The sequence below is a fragment of the Pangasianodon hypophthalmus genome, chromosome 9, assembly GCF_027358585.1.
Source record: "Pangasianodon hypophthalmus isolate fPanHyp1 chromosome 9, fPanHyp1.pri, whole genome shotgun sequence".
In the NCBI taxonomy this organism is placed as follows: domain Eukaryota; kingdom Metazoa; phylum Chordata; class Actinopteri; order Siluriformes; family Pangasiidae; genus Pangasianodon; species Pangasianodon hypophthalmus.
The window spans coordinates 18,768,463-18,791,584 of NC_069718.1; the positions used below are offsets into that span (position 1 = coordinate 18,768,463).

A 23,122-nucleotide genomic window follows, 5' to 3' on the forward strand; every position below is an offset into this window, starting at 1 on the left:
TTCAAGACAACTGTCCCAGCCTTCAAAGAGCTGCTTCTGAGCCCAGCATACATCATGTACTCTTATGTCTCAGTAATGGGTTTGTGTTTTCTAGGTGATATTGTTATTCTTTAACAGCGCCTCAGGAGCATCGTGATCTTTGCTTTAGGGGAAAAGCGTGCCAATACCAGGTTTTATTTCTGGGACGACTGGGCTGAGAAGACAGCTGGTTCTCAGAAGAGAGCAGAAATCAACATACTAAGCAATTTAGTGCTTCTTCGTGTATAGAGAAACCAGCCAACTCTAGTTTGTACAGAATCCAGATTGAAGTTTAAGCTGATTATATTGCTACAGAACAATTCAGAATAATACTTTATAAAAGGATGCAATAGAATTTATATCTCTTGCACTAAAATGCCTAGTCATGTTCATAATTGGTCAGTGGTAATCATTTATATCATTTTATGCCTGAGGTTTAAAATTTAATATCCACACAGTGACAAGGATTTGTTTTGCTTTATAAGTCAATTCTTCTCAGAACTGAGATCTTGTGTTCATTTTATTGTCACTCGCAATGAGTGTCACTGAGGGCATACCACCTCAAGAAAAGCCGTGGGATTCTCCGAATGTTAAAGCTTAATCTTTCAAATCATTCCTGTAGTGGGATTCATCCCCTGCAGGTAACTCACAGGCCAGTAACAGCATGAGTATAGGTCAAAGGTGGTGCATGGGCAAAGATCAATCACTGGCAGCCTATTTAAGTCGCTTGATGTGATAGAGTCACGGAGTTTACACCGTTCAGCTCAATGATGAGGGCGTTTACTGGAGCAGTATGGAGCTTTCGCAGTCTGTTCATCATCATTCTCACACCACTATTAATGCTACCGCTTCCCCTAGTCATCAACACAAAGGTGAGTGAAACACAAAAATCAAAAGTGCTTAGAGTATGTGTAGTAATGGAGAATGTGGTGGAATAACAATTGACAAAATTGAAAGATGCCACAATTTGTGCAAGATTCAAAATAACTCCTCTGATACCAAGTTTGTTTTATTCAAACATAAATATAAGAAAAGTAAGAACTTTAGCCTCAGTTATACCTACTGTGAGAAGTCACTTTGAGAAAATGTTGATATTTAAGTTTAATGTAGAACAAATAGACCAAAAACAGACTCAATCTCACTTCACAGATTTAAACCATAGTGACACACACCCGAAATGTGGCTTCGTATCTTTCAGTAATGTAGCATTATGAACATAGAATTCTAAGAGCTGTACCTACAGATTTGAATAGAACTAAATTTGTATTCCAACAAGTGATAATAAATTAATTTGCTAGTAATTATTTACACTATATGATCAAAAGTATGTGGACATCTGACCGTCACACCATATGTGGGCCTTCCTTGAAATGTTGCCACAAAGTTGGAAGCACACATTGGTTTAGAATGTCTTTTATGCTGTAGCTTTAAGATTTCCCTTCACTAGAACTAAGCAGTCGAGCCCAAACCTGCTCCACCTTGACAATGCCCTTGTACACAAAGCGGGGTCCATAAAGACATAGTTTGCCGAAGTTGGAGTGGAGCACAGAGCCCTGACCTCAACCCCACTGAACACCTTTGGCGTGAACTGAAGTGCTGACTAAGTGACAGGCCTCCACACCCATCATCAGTACCTGAGCTCACGAATGCTCTTGTGGCTGAATGAGCAAATCCCCACAATAACACTCCAAAATCTAGTGGAAAGCCTTGCAGTGGAGGTTATTATAACAGTTTGCAATGGGTGGACCAAATCTGGAATGGGATATTTCATATGTTTCGTATGATTGTGATTGGGCAGGACTCCACATACTTTTGGTATATATATATATGAAGGAGATGTCCTTAACCTTTGACTTTTATTCAATTTTTATGGATTTATGGGTGTAACACGCAGCATTTAGTTAATCATCTGTAGATGTCTGGCCACTTTTGTGTTAACTTGTGATAAAAGTTAAAACTAAAAGTAAACCTGAATGCATTAATTACTGTTGCTAGCCTGATGTTTGTTAGTTATCACTTCATATTGCAACATCGAATTCCACATGTATTTCACAATTATGTTACTAAGTTAAAAATTAAATTTTGCCATTAAATACTAAATAATGGAGACAAGTCCACACCAGATAGTAAAGCAAACATACAGGGAACAACATGAAATGCAATACACAGCACACTATTGCTTTTCATTTGTGAAATGATGACAATGTATCACACCGAAAAGCAAAGCCTTCTCCCTTTCTCTGATTACAAAACAGCCCTGAGTGCGGCTTAGGGCTGTGATTGGACAGTGATTGCATTTCCCCGTGGCACGACTGCAGTCATGAAAGTGAAATGCAATGCAATGAGGAATTACATTCAAAGAAATTAACTGAAAAAGCAATACCTGCTGACTGTTTTTTCAGTGAAGAGATAAAGCAACATAAGAGCAATGAAGGGTTTAGCTTTTCAGTGTGACATGTTCTCATGTCACAGTTAAAAAGCAATACTGTCTTCACATTTTTACCTCAGTGTGATTGCTTTCTACCTGGCACAGAATCTTCTGCATAACATGCAAACCCTTGGTAGTGCTGCCTCAAGCATATTGTACAAGATAATTGGATGATTTCACAGCTTCAGTGTACATACTCTAAATATTCATGTAACATCCTTCAGGTGGCTCAATGTGCCTATACGCTGGTGCTGATGGCAGTGTTCTGGATGACGGAGGCATTGCCTCTGTCTGTGACGGCCCTTCTTCCAGCACTCCTCTTTCCTCTCTTCGGCATTATGAAATCCTCAGCGGTAAGCTTCAATCTAAATTCAAGACGTCTAAAAAATTGATTGATGTCACTTTTTATATTGCATGTGTTTGCAACTATATTAGATGTCACTACTGTACTGAGTGCACCATCGAAGTTAGCTTGTCTTTGTACACAGGTTGCAACAATGTATTTTAAAGATTTCCACTTACTCCTGCTTGGAGTCATCTGTCTCGCAACCTCGATTGAGAAGTGGGGTCTGCACCGGCGAATTGCTCTCAGGCTGGTCACTATGGTTGGAGTAAACCCTGGCATGTGGGTCTTATTTATCTCTCTCATTTTCTTTTTTGCTGTCCCTTTTCTCCAGACATTTTAAATATATTTGATTCAAGGCAACCTTTTGATGAGGTATTTTAATGCATAACATCTTCCTTTGATAGTAAGAGACTGATTTAAAAATTTAGCTGGCCAAGGAAAGCATATTATTACATGAACATTTTTGAAGAATTTTGAAGTATTTAGAATATTTATCTCATGCACTCACTCCAGGTTGATGCTGGGCTTCATGGTAGGCTGTGCTTTCCTCTCCATGTGGCTGAGTAACACCTCCACAGTGGCCATGGTGATGCCGATAGCAGAGGCCGTGATGCAGCAGGTCATGAGTGCAGAGGGCCAGGTCAGCAGCCAGCAGGATAGACAGCAGCCAGCACTGAAAGGCATCTGCAATCTTGCGCTCCAGCTGGAAGGAGGTCAGTTACATAAAACATTCAACTCCAACAATTATCAAACATAGCTAATATTCATCTTTTCGAAATCTCACATTGTTTGATTTCATAGATGCTGAGAAACAGTGTGAAAAAGCCAAGGATGAGAAAAGGTGACCATTAAGTTACTCTTTTTTATTAAAAGTAACTTATTTACTTGTATTATCTTCTTTACTAATGCCTATAAACTCCTTTTTTTCCATACAGCACAGAGGCAGTGATTAAGGAAGTTTTTATTACTGTCCCCGAGGAGGATCATTCCACAGAGGTAAATCACACACACATCTACAAAACAAAAACTCTTTTATGAGTGTAATTGAGTATGCTGTTTTTCTGACCCAACAGCCAAAGTATGGTCTCACTGATTTCAATTTAGTAAAGTCACATTTTGTAACTCCATTGTAGATGTTGAATGTTAAATAATTTTTTTCTTTATCTATCCCTCAGGCTCTGCCAAGTTCTCCATTACACTCGAACTACAGAACACATCGAGATCAAATGATGTGTAAAAGTTTGTCTCTGGCCATTGCCTACTCTGCAAACATCGGTGGTCTGGCAACTCTGCCTGGAACATCTTCAAATCTTATCTTTGCTGAATATATGCATCAGTACGTTTTCAGAACTGCAACTCAGACCTGTGTGTGGTTTTGTATTTGATTGAATTTATTCATCAGAAGGAAATATTGAAACTGTATGGTTTTAAATATTAATGGTTACTTTTACAGATTTTACCCAGAATGCAAGTCCATCAATTTTGGAAACTGGTTTATTTTCTGTCTGCCTGTCTGCATTATTGTCCTGTGTTTGGCTTGGATATGGATGCATTGGCTGTTTTTGGGCACTAAGTGAGTGTTAATTATGTCTTACATGCTTATGGTCATGCTCATTCATACCTTTCATATATCACACACACACACACACACTTATTCGTGTGTGTGTTTATGTCCCATAATTGGGACATACTGGCAAACCAGATTTTATTTACTCCTCAATAACATTCATGTTTAAACTTTATGATGCATATGAATAGTATCTTTTTCTTGCTCCTCAGTTTCTGCTCCTCACTGTCCTCCCGAAGGGGTCCTACTGAGAGAGAGATTGCAGCAGGCAAGCATATCAAAGATCAATACAATGCACTGGGGAGCATGAGGTCAGGCACTGCAAATAGTCATGCATGTAATAAGTGTTAAGTGTTGGTGTAAAAATGCTAAAAAGATAATATATATTTACTTGCCATAAATGGTCAGATTAATACTTGCCAAATGCCTGCACATATCCAACAGCTATATTAAAGTAAATTCTACTTCAAAAACTTAATGGAGCATAAACTAATGCACTGTTATCCATAATGAGTTTGAAATTTGTGTATTTGTGTGTTTGAAACTGGATATATAAGAGAATGAAATTTTTAACATTCTCTCGTTTATGAATTATTTTTTCCCCACTAGCCGACAGGAGATGATCACTCTTGTTATTTTCATGCTGATGGCAGTGCTGTGGTTTGTGAGAGAGCCAGGCTTCATGCCAGGTTGGGCATCTCTGTTTCCTGAGTGAGTGCACTGAGATCATACTAAGTCACTGTGTGTTCAGAGATTAGGGTTAAGATATCTTTAACTGTTTAATAAAATATTATTACCATTCTGTCATTGATTTCGGAATATTTCATGAATATGAATGTAACTGCAAAACAGACTCCAAAGTAATTATTATAAAATCATTTTTCATTTAATTCTAATTAGTGATGTCTTGTCCCTGTGTATAGCTATCCAGGATATGCAACTGATGCCACTGTCGCTCTCCTTCTGGGCATGTTGTTCTTCATCATCCCTGCTAAGAGGCCCACTGGAGATAACTATGGTACATCCTTAACCATCCTCATCATCCTGAAATACCATTATAATTGTGGAATCAAATCCGAGCTTTTGTGACATATATATAGTATATATACAGTATATAGATAGATAGATAGATAGATAGATATAGATAGATATAGATATAGATATAGATATATATATATATAGTATATATATTTGCCTGCAGTACTCTTGCTAACAAGTTTCTCTCACTTTTCTTATAGATACTATGATATCATGGAAGGAATTCCAAGCCTGTATGCCGTGGGAGATCTGTCTACTCGTGGGAGGGGGTTTTGCACTAGCAGAGGGCACCAAGGTAACATTTTCCAAAATGAACATCTTCAGTGTTCATGTACACACCACACACAAGCACAAAAACACACAAAAACACACACACGTACATATACATACATATATATATATATATATATATATATATATATATATATATATATATATATATATATATATATATACATATATATATATATACATATACATATACATATGCAGCAGCATATGTTTCAGCATATATATAAGCATGCAGCAGTACATGTTTCTCACAGAAATGTTCCATTAGTCTGGTACCCACAATCCCATCTTTTCGTTCTTTGCATAAGCGTTGCATTAGTAGAATGACACAGCTGTGATTCAGCATAAAAGTGCGACAAAGCATCCATTTTTCCTCCATCGGAGCAGTTCATGACTATTTCTGTTTGTGTTCTGCCAGCATGAGAGGCTGAAAATGAATGCCTTTGCCTCTTATTATTCTTTGTGCGTAGTACAACAGGGCGGGGGGGGGGACTAAGAGGGGACTAAGCATTGTATGCTTTTGATCCAGCAATCCAAATGTCATGGCAAGTTTAGCACTGAACATCCTCAAAGGGATATGGTTGATAGCCATGCTGGACATGCTGCACAGGAATTTCACTGGCACAACATGCAACTTTAGACACTAATAATACTATAAGGTTCTAACTGGGGTAAGGATTAATGGGAGATAGAGCCTTTTTATAGTAATGTAATGAATTTTAGTATTTGGACATGTGGTTGCTCAAGGCATAGTTTAAGTTTTTAAGTGTTTGGTCTAGGTCAGTGGTATCCGATCTTATCTGCAGGATACCAGATAAGATTGGACATCTCTAGTCTAAGCCCAAGGTTTTCAATAAGAGGTCCAGAACCCCAAGGGGTGCATAAATCACAACCCACCATGTAGTGGTGAAAATCACAACCCACCATTATCAAAGTTATTATATATTTTTTTTTATTTATTACAGTCATTTGCCTATTGCACTGGTCAATTAAATTAAATGAGTTTAATAGAAACTTCAATAACTCAAAGACAGTAACTCTGTAAATAATGTCAACTTAAATCTAACGACAATTTTAATAATAAAAAATGTTTCCTAGAGGGTTTGAAAAAGCAGTGCTAATACATCATCAAAGTGTTATTCTACACATTTACATAATGAATATAAAATTTTCTTAGTTTGATTGTGTTCATAAAATAATCTGTACTGAGGGATCTCTGGATTTTCTTTTACAGTTAAAGGCCACTGGTGGCAACAATTTTGAGAACTCCTGGTCTAAGCATTTGTTCTTTGCTTGTTTTCATGTCTTTATTGAAGCATACACTGATACATTTTACAAATTCTTTTATTCAACCCACAGGTATCTGGTTTATCCACTTGGGTTGCAGAACTGATGACTCCATTGGGGAATCTCCCTGTATTGGTCATTGTCACTATTGCCTGTCTGATTGTCACGTCCATTACAGAAGTGGCTAGTAATCCAGCCACCATCACCATCTTCCTGCCCATACTTGCTCCACTGGTATGTTAACTTTAGATAAAATTGGACAACATTGATAGGCTTTTTATATGGAAATAAGCATGATATTTGACATTCATATTAATAACACTGAGTATTATGTGTATGTCGTTATCAGGCTGAAGCCATCAACGTCAACCCCCTCTACATGCTGATACCAGCAACTCTTAGTGTGTCATTCTCCTTCTTGCTTCCTGTTTCCAATCCTCCAAATGCCATTGTCTTTGCATATGGGCATGTAAAAATCATGGATATGGTAAGTCCTTATCAATATAAGTTAAATATTCAACTTAATTGAGTCTTAATCAATGTGCAGTCTCAGGGTCGATGTGGTAATATTCGGTTTGTGGTTGCTTAATCTGTCCAGGTCAAAGCAGGACTGGGCTTGAATGTCATTGGTGTTCTTTCGGTGCTGTTGGCTATCAGTACTTGGGGAAGACCAATCTTTGTTCTGGATACTTATCCAGACTGGGCTCCTACCTTTGGCACGACAAACACAACTGGGTTCTAAACTGCTACAGTTTACTGCAGTGTCTAATGTAAATAAGGATGAAAAGCATACAGTATCTTTGTATCTTGGTTAATGTGCTCCATTCCTCCCTATTCTGTGGGTAGTAAATGTAAAAGGGCGCTATTTATATAACTATAATTCAACAGTGAAAGTATCCATATTTTGTAACAGTGTTCCATAAGTACTCGGAAGAGGTTTGTGTATGAGCTGAATGGGTGTTGTATAGATATTTTGTATTGGAGATACTTTAATAACTACTTCTAAAAGTACTAACTTTATATTTATAAGCACCTTTTATTAGCACCTTTTATATGTAGCTCATATCTTTACAAAGTGATATACAAGTACTCATTTAAATCCATAGAATTGCTGTTCAAATGAATGAATAAAAAGGGGACACATCTAAAAGTAGAAATTCGGGGTTCACTAGAAAGTCTAGATAAGGTAAAATAAAAAGGCAGGATTTTAGGCTCACTTGTTTTGATCTAAAATTCCAAATTTTTGAGAGCGCTCCAAGGAGCTGCTAACCGCTAATTATAAATGATTTACAGCAAAATCCCCTAGGCTGAGTGAACTCTTACATTGTTTAAAAAAAACAAACAAAAAAATAACTAGAGGATTCATTTGTGTCCATCTGGCCTTATATGAGAAAAACCACTTTTGTTACTTTAACACTGGGGATTTTGCTGTGTTACCTTCACATATAGAACTGGGTCCCTGGTGATCTAGCAGCTAAGGATCCCGCGCTCTCACTGCCGAGGCCCGGGTTCGATTTCCAGGCAGGGAACCAACCCAGCCACTGGTAGCGTACTCTCAGTGCTGGTCTCATGCCCGGATAAGGGAGGGTTGCGTCAGGAAGGACATAAAACCTGAGCCAAATCAAACATGCAGACCATTGATCTGCTGTGGCGACCCCTAATGGGAGCAGCTGAAAGAAGAAGAAGAACAACAACAACAACAACAACCTTCATGTATAGAACTATATCAGAAAAACTACATCAGTTTCAAAATGAATTTAAAAATAGTGTCTATACACTCAACTGCAGGATTTTCATTCCAAAAGAACATCAACTGAAATGATTCCTGTAAGCATTCACGTAGTTTTTGTTAAATATACACTTGTCTTTATTAAAAATGGAAGGCAAATTGGAGATTTGTTGCAGATTTATTGTGTATAGTGATCTAGAAACATTTATAGTGAGCATTGTACTTTAGCTAACTGAACTTTGATGACAGATTACTTTGCCTGGGCATGTATGGAACAAGTATGTTGTATCATTTTAAAAGTTATTTGTGCCAGTTTATTGGACTCCAAACTGATAATGTTTTAAAGTTTACTTGAATATTTGCATACAAATGTACTGCAGCGTTATTTCTGATCTACATTATTGTACATTTTTTATACTGACGGTCTCAGCCTGTTGGGACTCCTACCAGGAAAAACAGAAGGAGAAGGAAGGAAGGAAGGAAGGAAGGAAAAGGAAGGAAGGGATGTAATATCTTGATTACATAATAAATCTATGATAGACAGGCTCACATGGACATCCCAGAAAGGTGTAATCACTAAGTGCGACTAGAATTTAGCCAATGACTTGATTAAATGTCTCATGTTGTCCTGATGTTCTGATGTCACTGTGAAATATTCCACTGTCTACTACTACTACTTAGTAACAGTTAATGTACCACACACTTGTGCCAATGTAAATGCTTGTTTTCTATTAAATAAATGATAATTTTTATAAAAAATAAAAAAAAATAAAACATTTAAAAAAATAATAATTTTCATGTATAGTCCATTGGTTGCACTTTTTAAATGCACAGTATAAACCTACAGTGCCTTCCGAAAGTATTGGAATGGAAAGGCCAATTCTTTTGTTTTTGCTACACTGCAGACATTTGGGTTTGAGATGAAAAAGATGAATACGTGACCATAGAATTTCAGCTTTCATTTCCGAGTCAGGTATGTGTGATCAATGGGGTCATGTGATGTGCAGGGTCTGATGCTAACATGACACTATGGCATATGCAAAAAATAAATAAATAAATAATTCTACGCAGATATCACATTCATATTATAACAAATTTAATACAACCCAGCTCTTCTTAATCCTTACAATCCTTGCGCTTATACCAAGAGGAGTGTTTCATATAAGACATATGAATGACCAGATAAGAAATGCAAGAAGAAGTAATTACGGAATAGCACAAATCCTGTACAAAGCACAACCAGTATGAAACAAACTATGAAGATGAAACAATATCCATGTGAGTAAGTCTATGCCAATTTGATGGTAGAGGTGAGAGTGGTATGAAAGTCTAAACGTCAGGTCAGTCTCAACAGTCTCAGGGAAGGAGCAGACACACGCCATCTATCCAACTTCACATAGCGTGATGTAGCTAACTGGTACATACGATATGGGTCATACACACCTGCAACAAAGTTGGAGCATATAAGACAAAATGGAAATGACTGGTGAAGCCAAAGTTTATCAAGCAAGACAAAACTTCCCATAAATATAGTGAAAGAAAGATCTGGATGTAGATAGAGTGGGTGGCTGGCCTCAAGTACTTACAAGGCCTTCTCCCAAAATGGGTAGATAATCATCTGTCAGCAGGAATTGGTCACAGCAAAGGAGAACAAAGAGAAACGAAACAAAATATAACTTAAAATTTACTTGGTAATAAGAGTTGTTCCTCCTTAGTATTAGTTTGTAGTAGTAAAAATACAAAGTTCATTCCTTAAAACTCCAACAAAACCGTTTTTGTATAAAGCATCCATTTTGTATAAATCAACCATTTTTGTAAAATCAACCATTTTTGTAAAATCAACCATTTTTGTATAAATCAACCATTTTTGTATAAATCAACCATTTTTGTAAAATCAACCATTTTTTTAATAAATCAGCCATTTTTGCATGAAAAAATACATCATTTATTTCCAGTAGTAAAGGCTCATCAAGATCCAAAGCACAATTACCAGCTTATGTAGCTGTTAAAATATTGGGGGAAAAAAAAAATTCAAAACAAAAATACTCAAAAAGGCCTGCAGGAGACATATGTGATAGTCCCTTGAAACACAAGTTCAGCTGATTAAACAGGTGGAATCAGGTGTGGCTCCTGCTTGGCTGGAATGAAAACCTGCACCCACATTGGCCACACACACACACACACACACACACACACACACACACACACACACCGATCCTTTTAACTAAACAAATAATCAAATAATGAATAATAACATTACAAAATAAAATAAATGTTGTTGTTTACATTGCAATACAACCAGCAAAACTGGTTTAGGTTTACATATTATTACAGTGAAAATAACAGGATTGGTTTATATTACTAGTTACAGTGTTTTGATATTTTAGAAATTTTTTCCCCCATATTTCCATTTGCAGGTTTTTACTATTTAATAGTATTTCACCATAAATTACACGGACATTTTACAGTGTACAGTTAAGTGCAAAAAGCATGTTAAAAGTAACTAAATGTAAATTTTACAATTTATGTTCAAGATAACTATTCCCAGAAGTTTTAAATACGTGGGTGGATCAAGAAACATGCCAACAATCCAAAACCTGAGGCAAATGAACAGAAAAATACTTTGAAAAGACCTGCATGAAAGAGGTCAAAGGTTGAACCTCATGGCACTCTCACAAAGCAGAATTAGGGAGAGGATCAAAAACATGGTCATGGTATAAAAAAGAGGTTGATAGCAGCTATAACGGTAAATGGTGGACAAGTTATAATAGAATATTTATATCACATTCAGAAAGGGAAATGCAAAATTTGGAACTGATATTTTCATAGTATTATGGCTTTTCTGCTCTCAAACACTCATGTTTCTGCTCAGATTTCTCATGGACATCTTGTCTTGGATGGCAGCTCATCACCAAAAACTAAATCCCAATAAGAGTGAGCTGAGAAATATCCCTGCAGATGTGTCCAGATATCAAGATCTTGTCATCTCCCTGGAGAACTCACACCACCTGACAACACACATAACCATGGTTTATTTCTGGACAACTTCATCTTTTTTCCTCTTATTGCTAGCTTGACTTGGTCACATACATGCCTCCTCCACATCATCAGGATGGTCCTGTGGGCCATCCTGGCCACTCAGGTGCTTGTTCAAACCTTTGACATCTTAAAATTGGACTACTGCAACACCTCTTTACCTGTATGCCATGAACCCTGCAACTGACCCATAATGCAGCTACATGACATTTGCCACATCACCCCACTGATGCATTCCCTCCACTGGCTTTCTGTAGCTGCATCAGCTTTAGAACACCAAAATCAGCCAAAAGCAGACCAGTCTACATCTATCTAAAAACACATATCAAATCTCTGCTCTGTACCATGTTTGCCTTGCCTTTTAGTACTAGCATGAGAATGTTCTTCTATTAAGACTACAAATGTCAGATAACAAAAATTATGATAGTGGAACACAAAAAAGTAAAAACTTTCAGAGTGTGGTTTTACTTTTTATTTGAGGTGGGACTTTTCAAGGACTTTGCTGCAAACATAAATTCTAAGAGCTATGAAGTTCAGAGACCTGTCTTTGTATTTTGTTTTAGGGATTTTATTTGTACTAGCTTTATCATGGCTTTTGTCTGATGGGCTACACTGCTGCCTGATAACAATACATATTACACATAACACACAGAGTGTGCTGTGTGGCTACGTATAGGTTTGATTCAAGGTGATGGAATCATGTCTCTTTTACTGTGGTAAAGTTTCATATTCAGACAGATATTTCTGGTCTCTAGCACACAAATGGCACGCCAAACTACTGTAAGCCTACATGTTTTTTCAGCTGGCTGAAACACCAAGAGATCGTCAGGTGGTTGCAGTCAGACAGGGCTAGACTTGGGTAGAAAACAGCTCCCAAGATGTGGTCCACATCTCTCCACATCTCTGATCATCACTCAATATCCTTCACCATCACCCTCCCTATCCTGTCTAAAACCAACTATCAATACTTCTCTCCCACTTCTTTTGCTCCCTACCATTGGAGTTAGCCACAGACACTTTCCTCTCCTCACTTTCTTCATCCATGGACCTCCTCTGCCCTCTATCCTCTAAACCCAGGAAGATTTCCTGCCCTGTTCCTTGGCTATTGGATGTGTTATGCAGCAATCTGAGAGAATTAAGAACAGCAGCGCAAACATGGAAGAAATCACAACTCGACACAAATCTTGCTTCTTGCTCTCCTGTCCAAATTCTCATTTGAAGTGACTTCTGCTAAGTCTGCCTTCTACAAGGAAAAGCTGGTAATTTCTGCACAAGATCCTTGCAAGCTCCACAACATCTTTTCTTCACTACTCAACCCACCGGCTCCTCCTGCTTTGTCCTCCCTGATTCCTGAACCTTTTTTTTTGCCACCTTTTATGATGAGAAGATTGAAAAAATCTGCCAGACCTTCACTTCTAGCCCAACTCCCACACTACACACTCAGGATTCCCCTTCTCCTTTGCTGGCACATTTTTCTAAACTTTCTTTGAGCTCACCTTCGGTTACTGCACGCAACCTTGTGGTAACCATGGACAATCAACTGTCCTTTTCCTCTCACACTGCTAATCTGACACGCTCATGTCGATTTCTCCTTTATAACATCAAAAGGATTCATCCATTTCTATCCACACAGGCCACTCTGGTGCTTGTTCAGTCCCTTGTCATTTCGAGATTGGACTACTGCAACTCGCTCCTGGCAGGTCTGCCTCTGAGCACCATTTAAGTTCTGCAACTGATCCAGAATGCAGCTGCACGATTGGTTTTCAACCTTCCTAAATTTTCCCACACCACCCCATTGTTACACTCCCTCACTGGCTTCCTGTAGTTGCCCACATCAGATTCAAAACACTGATGCTTGCCTACAAAGCCAAAAACGGACCAGCACCCATCTACTTCAAAGCACTTATCACACCCCGCACTGCACCACGCTCCCTCCGATCCTCTAGCACTGCTCGACTGGTCCCACCATCTATCAGGTTACAAGGAAGGTATGCATCAAGACTCTTCTCTGTTCTGGCACCTAGGTGGTGGAATGAACTTCCCCTAGATGTCCAAACAGCTGAGTCACTGGCAGTCTTCAAACACCATCTAAAGACTTACCTCTTCATAAAGTACTTAAATTAGGAAAAAAAAACTTTGTATTGTCTGAGTGCTTGTTACTATATTACCTCCCCAACAGAGTTTTTGGACTGATGGTATTTTTAGTCTGTGGCCTAGGGAACCAGTATCAGAATGTATTTATTGATAGTGACTTCAAAGCACTTCTGTAAGTCGATCTGGATAAGGGCGCCTGCCAAATGACATAAATGTAAAATATAAAATGTAAGTCCACCCCTCGTCTCCAGATTCTCATATGTGCTATGTGTTTACAGACCAATGGGGTTGTTCAGCTAAGATCAGTATCAATTTTGGGTGAAAGGATATAGCATTTTTACCCAAAATGTAGTAGGAAATAATTAAAGGACACAGTTTATTGAAAAACAAAAAACACAACATACTAGCCCTTGAAGAAAATTCTTTTGGAATGTGTTAATTACAAATATTGTGTCTTATTTATCAAGCTGGACATGAATGAATTGTTTGTAGGAGCATTTACACAAGAAATTTGGTATTCTGAATTTGGGGAAAATCCTGTTAATTTGGAAAAACATTTGCATTCTGCAAGAGCTCCTGAGTTGGTGTGGTATGTACAAAGAGAGTCATAAATGTAAACACGCCTGATCTGCTTCAAATATTACAATTGGTGATGAGTTTAAATAGCTTATTTATTGAAATTACACACACAAATTTAATGAAAATTTTGTGAAACCAAGTTGTTTCATATTAATGGAATTAATTAAAGAAATATTAAATAAGGGGGAAAAAACTTAAAGAAAGGAAGCAGGCATCTTGAATACATCAGGCTTCTTTACAACATATGCCCTCCTGCTTTTCCAGCATAGCACTGGGGCGTGTGCATTGCGGTGGAGAGGCTGAACTGTGTGCATCACACAGTGTGATGCTGAAGAGTGCATCAGGAAGAGAGACTTCTGGCCAACAGTCGCTGAGATACTCAAACTCAATAAACATAGCATTTCCCTGTGCAACATGCTTGGTATCCATGATCATCTGGGTTCAGCATAAAGACTTTTTTTTCCATTTTCATGTCAAACCAGTTTCTTAACACCTCACTTAATTTATAGCTAATTCACCTTGTCTCCAAATTCCAGCCTTTTTGAGTGCTCTTACGCAGTTAATAATGTTTGTATTGGTGTAGACATGAGTTAAAATAACTTCCATTCCTGCCCATTAGAAATTTGTGCTTTCTGTGAGCTTTGCCTTTTATGGAGTTTTGTGGGCGTTACTAAATGCAAATGAGCACTGTCATGCACGTGATTTGCATTTTACAGGTAATTGACAATCATCACCATATGCATGTGAGTAGACAGAAAATGTCAACCTCAAACATTTTTGTTTTTAGACCCATGAATTGGGAAAAAGCATGGCTTTCACCATCCACATTAAAGCCTAAGAAGTTTGTCTGAAAGTTCTACACAATATTTACCCCACAAACAAGATAAGAGATCATTTCAGAAAGCCAGTTTTATACACACACACACACACACACACACACACACACATATATATATATATATATATATATATATATATATATATATATATATATATATATATATATATATATATATAGTTGATAATATTTCTCAGGGAATATTATCATATTAATGGGTAAATATTATATAATAATATAATATTTTTATATGATCCCCAAATGTAATCTTTTTTAACAGCCCTTGCCTCACTAATAAGCATATTTATGCTAAAACCTCTTACATTTTAGGCTATAATGAAAGTCTTTACAGATTGTATCCCTGTCGTACTTTTTTTTGGTACGTGCCATGTGTTTGTAAATTGATTTATGTTGCATTACAACCACAGTGTGGTAGGAACAGGTAGTGTGTTTGTGTTCCTGCTCCTTTAAGAGCAGTTCCTCTCACGTGTTGCAGCGCCACAGGTTTGCTACCTGTCTTTGCGTGACAGCAGTGGGCTCGCGCACAGCACAGGCTCGCGCTCAGCGCTCTGCGCTCAGGAACGCGCGGAAACGCGAGTAGCGCTGAATGGTTCCCGGTGTAGCCCCGCCCCCTGAGCCGAGCTCACACGTTTCCACAGTGTTATCAAGTGCACTCGCGTCTGAACGGCGGAGAGAATCAAAAGACGCTCGCTCTGCTTCTGTGTAAGTTCTCCAAACCCGGGTGTCGACCATGCTGGACCCGTCCTCCAGTGAAGAATCCGAGGCCGAACTTCCACCAGAGGATGAAGCTGCGGTTAAAAGTCTGAGTGAAAAACTCCCGGAAAAGACGGAAAAAACCGAAAAGACCCCCGGAGCTGTGCGGACGCAGCAGAGCAAAAAAGCAGTTCCTCCTTCTCCTGAGGACGAGAAGAAAAGCGAGCAGGAAAGACTTCAGAGAGAAGAAGCGGAGAGGAAAACCAAACTGCAGATTTATGTGTTTGTACTGAGGTGCATAGCGTATCCTTTCAATGCCAAACAGCCGACAGACATGGCACGGAGACAGCAGAAGGTGAGTGTGTGTTTAGAGCAAGTGAAAATAAACACCTGTTCCACAAGGCGCATTTCTCCCACTACCTCTCTCTCCCTCTCTCTCTCTCTCTCTCTCTCTACAAGTCCAGTTCAAAACAATAACACAGCAACTGCAGGCTTTTCTCAGCGCTTACTTCTCTACACAGACTACAAGTTTCGACTTAAATGACTTCCATTTCAGTTTAAAAGGGTATTAAACTACACATTTCCTTGTCATTTCTCCTGAGAGTAAAGCTGTAAAAGGACACTATGCACTTTTCTAAGTAAAAGACACATACTAAAGATACAGAAGGTGTGCACATGAGAGGGAACCACCCCAGAGACAAGGAAAGAGTGTAGTAAAGGAGAAAGGAGATGTACAACTTTATGTTTAAGCTCTAGTAAGCTCTAGACCTTGATGGCCGTGCTCCTGCCTAGATTTTCCACCAGCTTTTACAGTTCATGTTTTCTCACCTTGCATCTACTCTGGTCAATTTCAGGCTATAAGAATTATTACCATTTCTTTTTTTTTTTTTTACAAGCAATCTCAGGTTAACTCCACGCCATGACAGATAGCACTGTCTTATTAACATACTGCAAACAATAGAAATAGGCACAATGCACTATTAATATTTAGAGTAGTAAAGGGAAATTCCAACTTCACGAGTGTGACACTGAACCCAGTATTGACTTAAAAAGTGTCTAATTGCATGCACATGCTTAGCTTCAAAGAAAGACTGTATGGATTTGATGTTTCATGTGACCGTTCACAGAAAATAAGATATTCATTTAGATGTTACAGATATATAACAGTTTATCAGTGCTGTCATGAGGTTACCTATATGAGCCGAGTATTTTGGGATGAACTCTGTTTTAGTAAAATATGTAAAATATGAAGTGTAAGCTATTGTTTAAAAAGGACTTGAATGAAATATTCGTTTCAGTATACGTTACTCAGGAAAAATCTGTCATTATGGATCCTTCATACGCTGTGATTAACTGTTTAGGGACAACTCATTCATGCATCTTCAGTAACTGCTTTATCCTGGTCAGGGTTGTGGTCGATTCAGAGCCTATCATGGGAACACTGTGTATGAAGTGGGAATATATCCAGGATGAGACGCCAGTCCATCTCAGAGCATCATTCACACACACGCTCACAGCTCGGGGCATTTTAGAGTAGACAGTCCATCTCCTCCAGAGAACTAGATGGAAACCCATGGGGACCTGTGGAGATCTCCAGACAGACAGTACCCTAAGCTCAAAATCGAACCAGGGACCCTGGAGCTGTGAGATGGCAACACTGCACACTCTGATATGGGAATTAAGAATAATCCAAGAATGAACAAAGTTAAATATTGACTTGAATGGCAAATTAGTTCCAACGCAACCAGCTTTATTTTTCTAGAGTATATTTGGCATTTGCATTGAATTGCCCTAGTTGCATTTTTACATTTTGAAATACAAATGTTTTAAGTGGGTCTGGATAAAGTTTGTGTAAAGCACTTGCACTGTTATCTAAAAGTGGTGCCAAGGTCCAAAGGAATGATATTGTATGATACAGATTGTCTCAACACATGGCTGGCATCTATATGCTGTGGTTCTGCTTGTTCTTCCCTGACTTAGATGTTTATTATAGCCCCTTTGCATGTACTGCATTACTTTTTCAGCATCTAATTTACTGTAGTCCTTTACACTGGCACATTGCTTCTGTTATTCAGTGCTGATATTTCTGTGTGAACATGCAACCATGTCCATTGAAAAATAGTTTCCTGTGTGTACTTGTGTGCTTGAATGTAGCAGTTTAAATCTATATGGTTCACAATCAAACAGTGTTTCTTTAAACCCAGCATTTAACAATACATTTGATTCATTCAGCTTGCGCAGGGACTTGTATGGTGGATGCTCCACATAAATGGATTTTTTTTAAAAAATGCATCTGTTTGTGGTGATATGGTGAAGTGTTGTGTGTTGAAATGTTTATTTCAGATTTTTGGAAGGCGTCTACTGTCTCAGGCTTTTTAACAGTCAGAGGTAAAGCTGTTTTGAAAAAAAAAAATTCTCAGTAGCATGACAAGAAATATTTTTTGTTTTATATGTAATGTAAGCAATAATAGGATCTAACTTGTTCCTGGACATTCCACAACATTAAATGTAACTATAAACAGATAAAAAGTATAATGTGTTGTTCTCTAGTAAAGAAAAATTACCATTGACAAACTACTGTGGTATTTAAGGAGTAAAACATTTTCAGATGTGCTGTTATTGCAAAATAATCAACTCTGCTTTCTGTTGGGCTGCATTAAGCCACCCCATTGGTGATTATTGTCTATTGTCTTGGCCTCTCTCTTTGTCTTTATTTCCATAACTGATGACTAAAAAACACTAAAAAACACAGCAGGGCAAATCTGATTTATCTTTCAAATCCAAATTTTCTGACTCAGTGTGCACATTAGAAATTACAAGTGACCAAATCCAATTTGTCAAGACTGTTGTTTCATTTGATTGCATCCACATTGGTTGTTACAAGGAAGATATGTACATTGCAGGGCAGGCAAATGTTTGATAGCTATTAATACTGACATTTTGCAGTGGCTTATGGGTAGCAATGTCTAAGTCCAGGTCTGAACATAATCATTGTGACAACAGTAGCAAAAAAAAAAGAGTTTTTAATCTACAAGAGACATGACACTTTGTCACCCCAGACCCAGTCCCTGTAATGTCTTCATGCAGGTTTCTGTGTACTTGGCGAAAATTTCTGACATCAGAAAAGAAGCACAGTCCACCAGACAATGGAAAAACAAGACTTGGCAAGCCTACATTTTGCCAGACAGGAGAACAGTATTCCCACCAGTATTCTGACAGTTTCATGTTGGATATTTGTGTCTGTTATCCACAGTCTGGCTTTTTAATTGTTCATTTGTTAGGCTGCTTGTAAGTGAGATCTTCTAGCACACTAGGTGGTAATGATTATGGCACAAGTGGTGGAATTTGTCACAGCATGGGTAGGGGAAATGTAATGTAGTTATACCTAATGTATAACTAACATATATACATAATAGTGAAGCTCCTTGCTACTCTCCTCGTACCACTTTACCAATTTGCTGCCACCTTGTATACTTATGTCCCAAGCAAGTCCTGCACATGCCTGTTTCAACAATGGGGGTCAGTCAGTCACTCAGTCAACCAGTCAGTCATTTAGTACTCAGTCGTGAAATAGTGAAATCTAACACGAGTGCTCAACTGAGTCCAGAAATCAGTTCACATTGTAGTTTCAGTTTCACTCAGCAAACTATTATCTTTTTTCTGCAAATGTTAGTGCATGGTTACTTTATAATTGAGGAACCTAAAAAAAGGGGAATATTGTAACAAAAGTTTGGACCCCCTTCCAGTTGTAAAATCTCAGAAATTAATTAACTTGTTATGCCTTAAATGACTCATTAGGGCTTGTTAGGCAGGTCAAGAATTGTCATTAGGAACAACAATTCCAGTGCGTAATAAATTCTCTGACTCTTCAAACCTTGTGCTAACGCTCAACAACCATGGGCTAAGCAGCTGACTGAGGATCAAAGAAAGGGAAGGCTATAAAAAGATGCCCAGCTCACAATTTCTATGGTGAAAATGTCATTAAGAAATGATAGTTAAAGGGAACTGTCAAGCAAAGTCTACAAATGACAACAAGCAGGAAGGACCTGCAGGAAGGTTTAGGTGACACAGGATTGGTGGTGCACCGTTCCATGATCTGCATGGAAGAGTCATCAGAAAGAAACCTTACCTGCAACCTCATTACACAATCGAACATCTGATGTATGTAAAACAATATCTAGATTGTTTTGGAAACAAGGACTATAGAGTGATAAAGTAAAAATGGAACTCTTTGGCCACAATCACCAATGGTATATTTGGAGAGAAAAAAACGAGCAGGATTTTCTGAAAAGAACACCTTGCCAACTATTAAGCATGGGGGTGGATCTTTTATGCTTTGGGGTTGTGTGGTTATCAGAGGCACAATTAACAGGTAGATGAAAGAATAATTTCTAGTAAATATCAACAGATTCTGAGAGCAAATATGATTCAAAACATATCTCAAAAGAAATCCATTCATTAAAAAGTCATTAAAGAAGAATAAAATAACTCCTAGCTGACTACAAAAAGTGTTTGCAAATGGTGATATCTGCCAAAGGGTCTAAGTACTGACTTAGTAAGGTGTCCAAATGTTTGCACATGCCACGGTTTATTTATTTTTTTCCATTTAAGTTAATCAAATATAAAGTAACTATGCAACATTAGCAGAAATTGCTGAAAAGTTTCTTTTTATTTAGAAAAATCAACAAAATATGTAATTTGGCCAGGAGTAACCAAACTTTTGCATACAACTGTATATCTAAATAGACTGACCTCAAGACATGATGCTGTTGTTAAGTTCAGGGAGGTTAAATGAAATCTAATGCTCAATAAGGCTTATGTAATCACAACTGAGTTTTAAAGACTGGTCTAGCAGGAAGCTGCACTTGCTTATATCCATGTTTGCATGTTTGTAAAGTCATAATGTTTGTAATCTGAGTAGATAATGTCTCTTTCTAGATTAATACAGGGCTCTGCTGATGATATCGCTGCTTAATAAAAATAATGCATGGCTACAACTTAGCACGTGGGAGCAAGACTAACTCTGTTCTTTAATATGAAATCATGTTGAAATCTTACTGAAGCTTTATTTTTCCTTGCAAAATTTTCAGAATTGTCAGACTGAACTGACTTTATATTAAAGAGCAATAGAGTACAGCTTGTACTGTTGCTACATTGTCTGTTTTATCTAGTTATTCTAAATGATAGAACTGAAATATTCTATATTTTGTGTATTATACACATTTTACAGAAAAATCGATTGTTTTAATTGAACAAACTATTAAAAAAAAGGTCAATTTTTTTTTCTTGCTATACACTGAAGATATTTGGGTTTGAGATTAAAAGATGAACATTTCCTGATATTTCTATCTAGTTGTGTTAAACAACTTAGAACATGGCACCTTTTGTTTGAACCCACCCATTTTCAAGTGATTTCACCTCTTGAATAGGAGGCTGAAGGGAGAAACCCCCAAAACGAACAACAACTGAAAGAAGCTGCGGTACAAGCCTGGAAAAGCATGCGAAAAGAAGGATGCAACACTGATGTCAGTGGGTCACCGGCTTGGTGCAGTTATTGAAAACAAGGGATATGGAAACAAATATTGTTTAATATAAAGTGGTATTATATAGAAATTACTTTAATTTACTTCATGACCATCCGTTCCAATACTTTTGCTTACCTAAAGATTGGGTGGTCTGCCACCAAAGGTGCCATGTTCAAGGTTGTTTAACACATCTAGATGTAAATATCAGGAAATGAAAGCCGAAATTCTGATCTATCATCTCATATTCATCTTTTGAACCCAAATGTCTTCAGTGTATAGCAAAAACAAAAGAAGTGGCCTTGCCACTCCAATACTTTTGGAGGGGACTGTGTAAATGATATAAGAATATTAGAACACTGGTATTGGATTCATGTAATTTGCCTTAATTTGCCTTGCGGTTGTAGAAAATTAATCATCATTGTATTTACCGGTCAGATTCGAGAATTTGTATTTAGGAGTACTCAAAAGTATGATTGGCATTTGGGTGGATGAGTGCATTAATAGATATGGGAAAATGCATGTGGGCCCTTGCAAGCTTTTTCTAACTTTCAGGCTATGAGTTCTGGTGTGCTCACTTTGTACGTAGAAAACATTTTTGCATCTGGCTTGCATCTTCATTTTTGCTAAATGCGTTTAATTGCAAGGTGACATTGCATTGCACTAGAATTGAAGCACTGCACTGCACTCTTTTTTTTTCTTGTTTTTCAGTGTTTTGTTTTCTGTGTTGGCTAATTAGTTGATCCTAGTACAAGTAGTTGATCCTAGTACAAGTAGTTGCTACTAGCGCAGTTTTGGTTTGGTGGTTAAGGCTCTGGGCTGATCAGAAGGGTGTCTGCCACTGTTGGGCCCTTTAGCAAGGCCCTTAACACTCTCATTTTGCTTTGGTTTATGAACAAGAAAATAATTCTAGGGTGCACTGTATCAGCATCAATCTAAACCTACTTAACTGGGAAACTACAATTAAAAACTTTAAAAAAGAACCTGGACAGTTTTATGCTTACAAGCTCACCAGGATCAAAAGCAGGATTTCAGTATCGGAGACTCTATTTTGACTGTGATATTCTCTGTGATTTTATACTCTATGGCCAAAAGTATGTGGACACCTGACCGTCACCCCATATATGGGCCTTCCCCAAAATGTTGCCACAAAGTTGAAAGCACACATTTGTCTAGAATGTCTTTGTATGCTGTAGAAGTAATATTTTCCTTCCCTGGAACTAAGGGGCCAAAACATGTACCAGCATGGCAGTGCCCCTTCGCCCAAAGCAAGGTCCATGAAGATATGGTTCGCCAAGTTTGAAGCAGAAGAACTTGAGTGGCCTAAGTCCTTATCTCAACCCCATTAAACATCTTTGGGATGAACTGGAACGCTGACTGCACCCCAGGCTTCCTCGCCCAACATTAGTATCTGACCTAACTAACGCTCTTGTGGCTGAATGATCACAAATCCCCACAGCCACGCTCCAAAATCTAGTGAAATGCCTTCCCAGAAGACTGGAGGTTATTATAACAGCACGAGTGGGACCAACTCTGTGTTAATGCCCATGGTTTTGGAATGGGCACATATGTGCAGGGTGTTGCCAATGTGTCAGTGTTTTATGGCATGCTACTGTTACTGCACAGATTTGAATT

At 38.0% G+C, this 23,122-nt stretch overlaps 2 protein-coding genes across 6 annotated transcripts in view; both read left to right on the top strand.

Annotated features, from left to right (window-relative positions):
* Window positions 1–738: 738 nt before the first annotated feature.
* Window positions 739–9,402, top strand: slc13a1 (solute carrier family 13 member 1). The gene is made up of 15 exons (XM_026919511.3): window positions 739–890; window positions 2,671–2,799; window positions 2,935–3,071; window positions 3,306–3,505; window positions 3,594–3,633; window positions 3,728–3,788; window positions 3,968–4,128; window positions 4,246–4,365; window positions 4,572–4,670; window positions 4,969–5,070; window positions 5,283–5,377; window positions 5,598–5,692; window positions 7,048–7,209; window positions 7,325–7,462; window positions 7,574–9,402. The coding sequence occupies exons 1-15, from the start codon at window positions 786–788 to the stop codon at window positions 7,715–7,717; spliced, it is 1,788 nt and encodes a 595-aa protein (XP_026775312.2). The 5' UTR covers window positions 739–785; the 3' UTR covers window positions 7,718–9,402.
* Window positions 9,403–15,731: 6,329 nt separating this feature from the next.
* The window catches only part of cadps2 (Ca++-dependent secretion activator 2), a 130,289-nt gene continuing 122,898 nt past the window's right edge, over window positions 15,732–23,122 (top strand). For 2 of the 5 annotated variants that reach the window (XM_034307324.2, XM_034307325.2), the window contains exon 1: window positions 15,732–16,320. In XM_034307324.2, the coding sequence (XP_034163215.2) occupies window positions 16,003–16,320 (318 nt within the window). In that variant the 5' untranslated portion in view covers window positions 15,732–16,002. The remainder of the gene's footprint in view (window positions 16,321–23,122) is intronic. The other 3 variants (XM_026919048.3, XM_034307326.2, XM_034307327.2) reach the window with 2 other exon arrangements.

Coding starts and splice junctions, on each gene's coding strand:
- slc13a1 (XM_026919511.3), top strand. CDS start 786: ATGATGAGGGCGTTTACTGGAGCAGTATGGAGCTTTCGCAGTCTGTTC. Junction 4,671..4,968: donor AATGCACTGGGGAGCATGAG/GTCAGGCACTGC, acceptor TTTCCCCACTAG/CCGACAGGAGATGATCACTC. Junction 5,693..7,047: donor CACTAGCAGAGGGCACCAAG/GTAACATTTTCC, acceptor TTCAACCCACAG/GTATCTGGTTTATCCACTTG.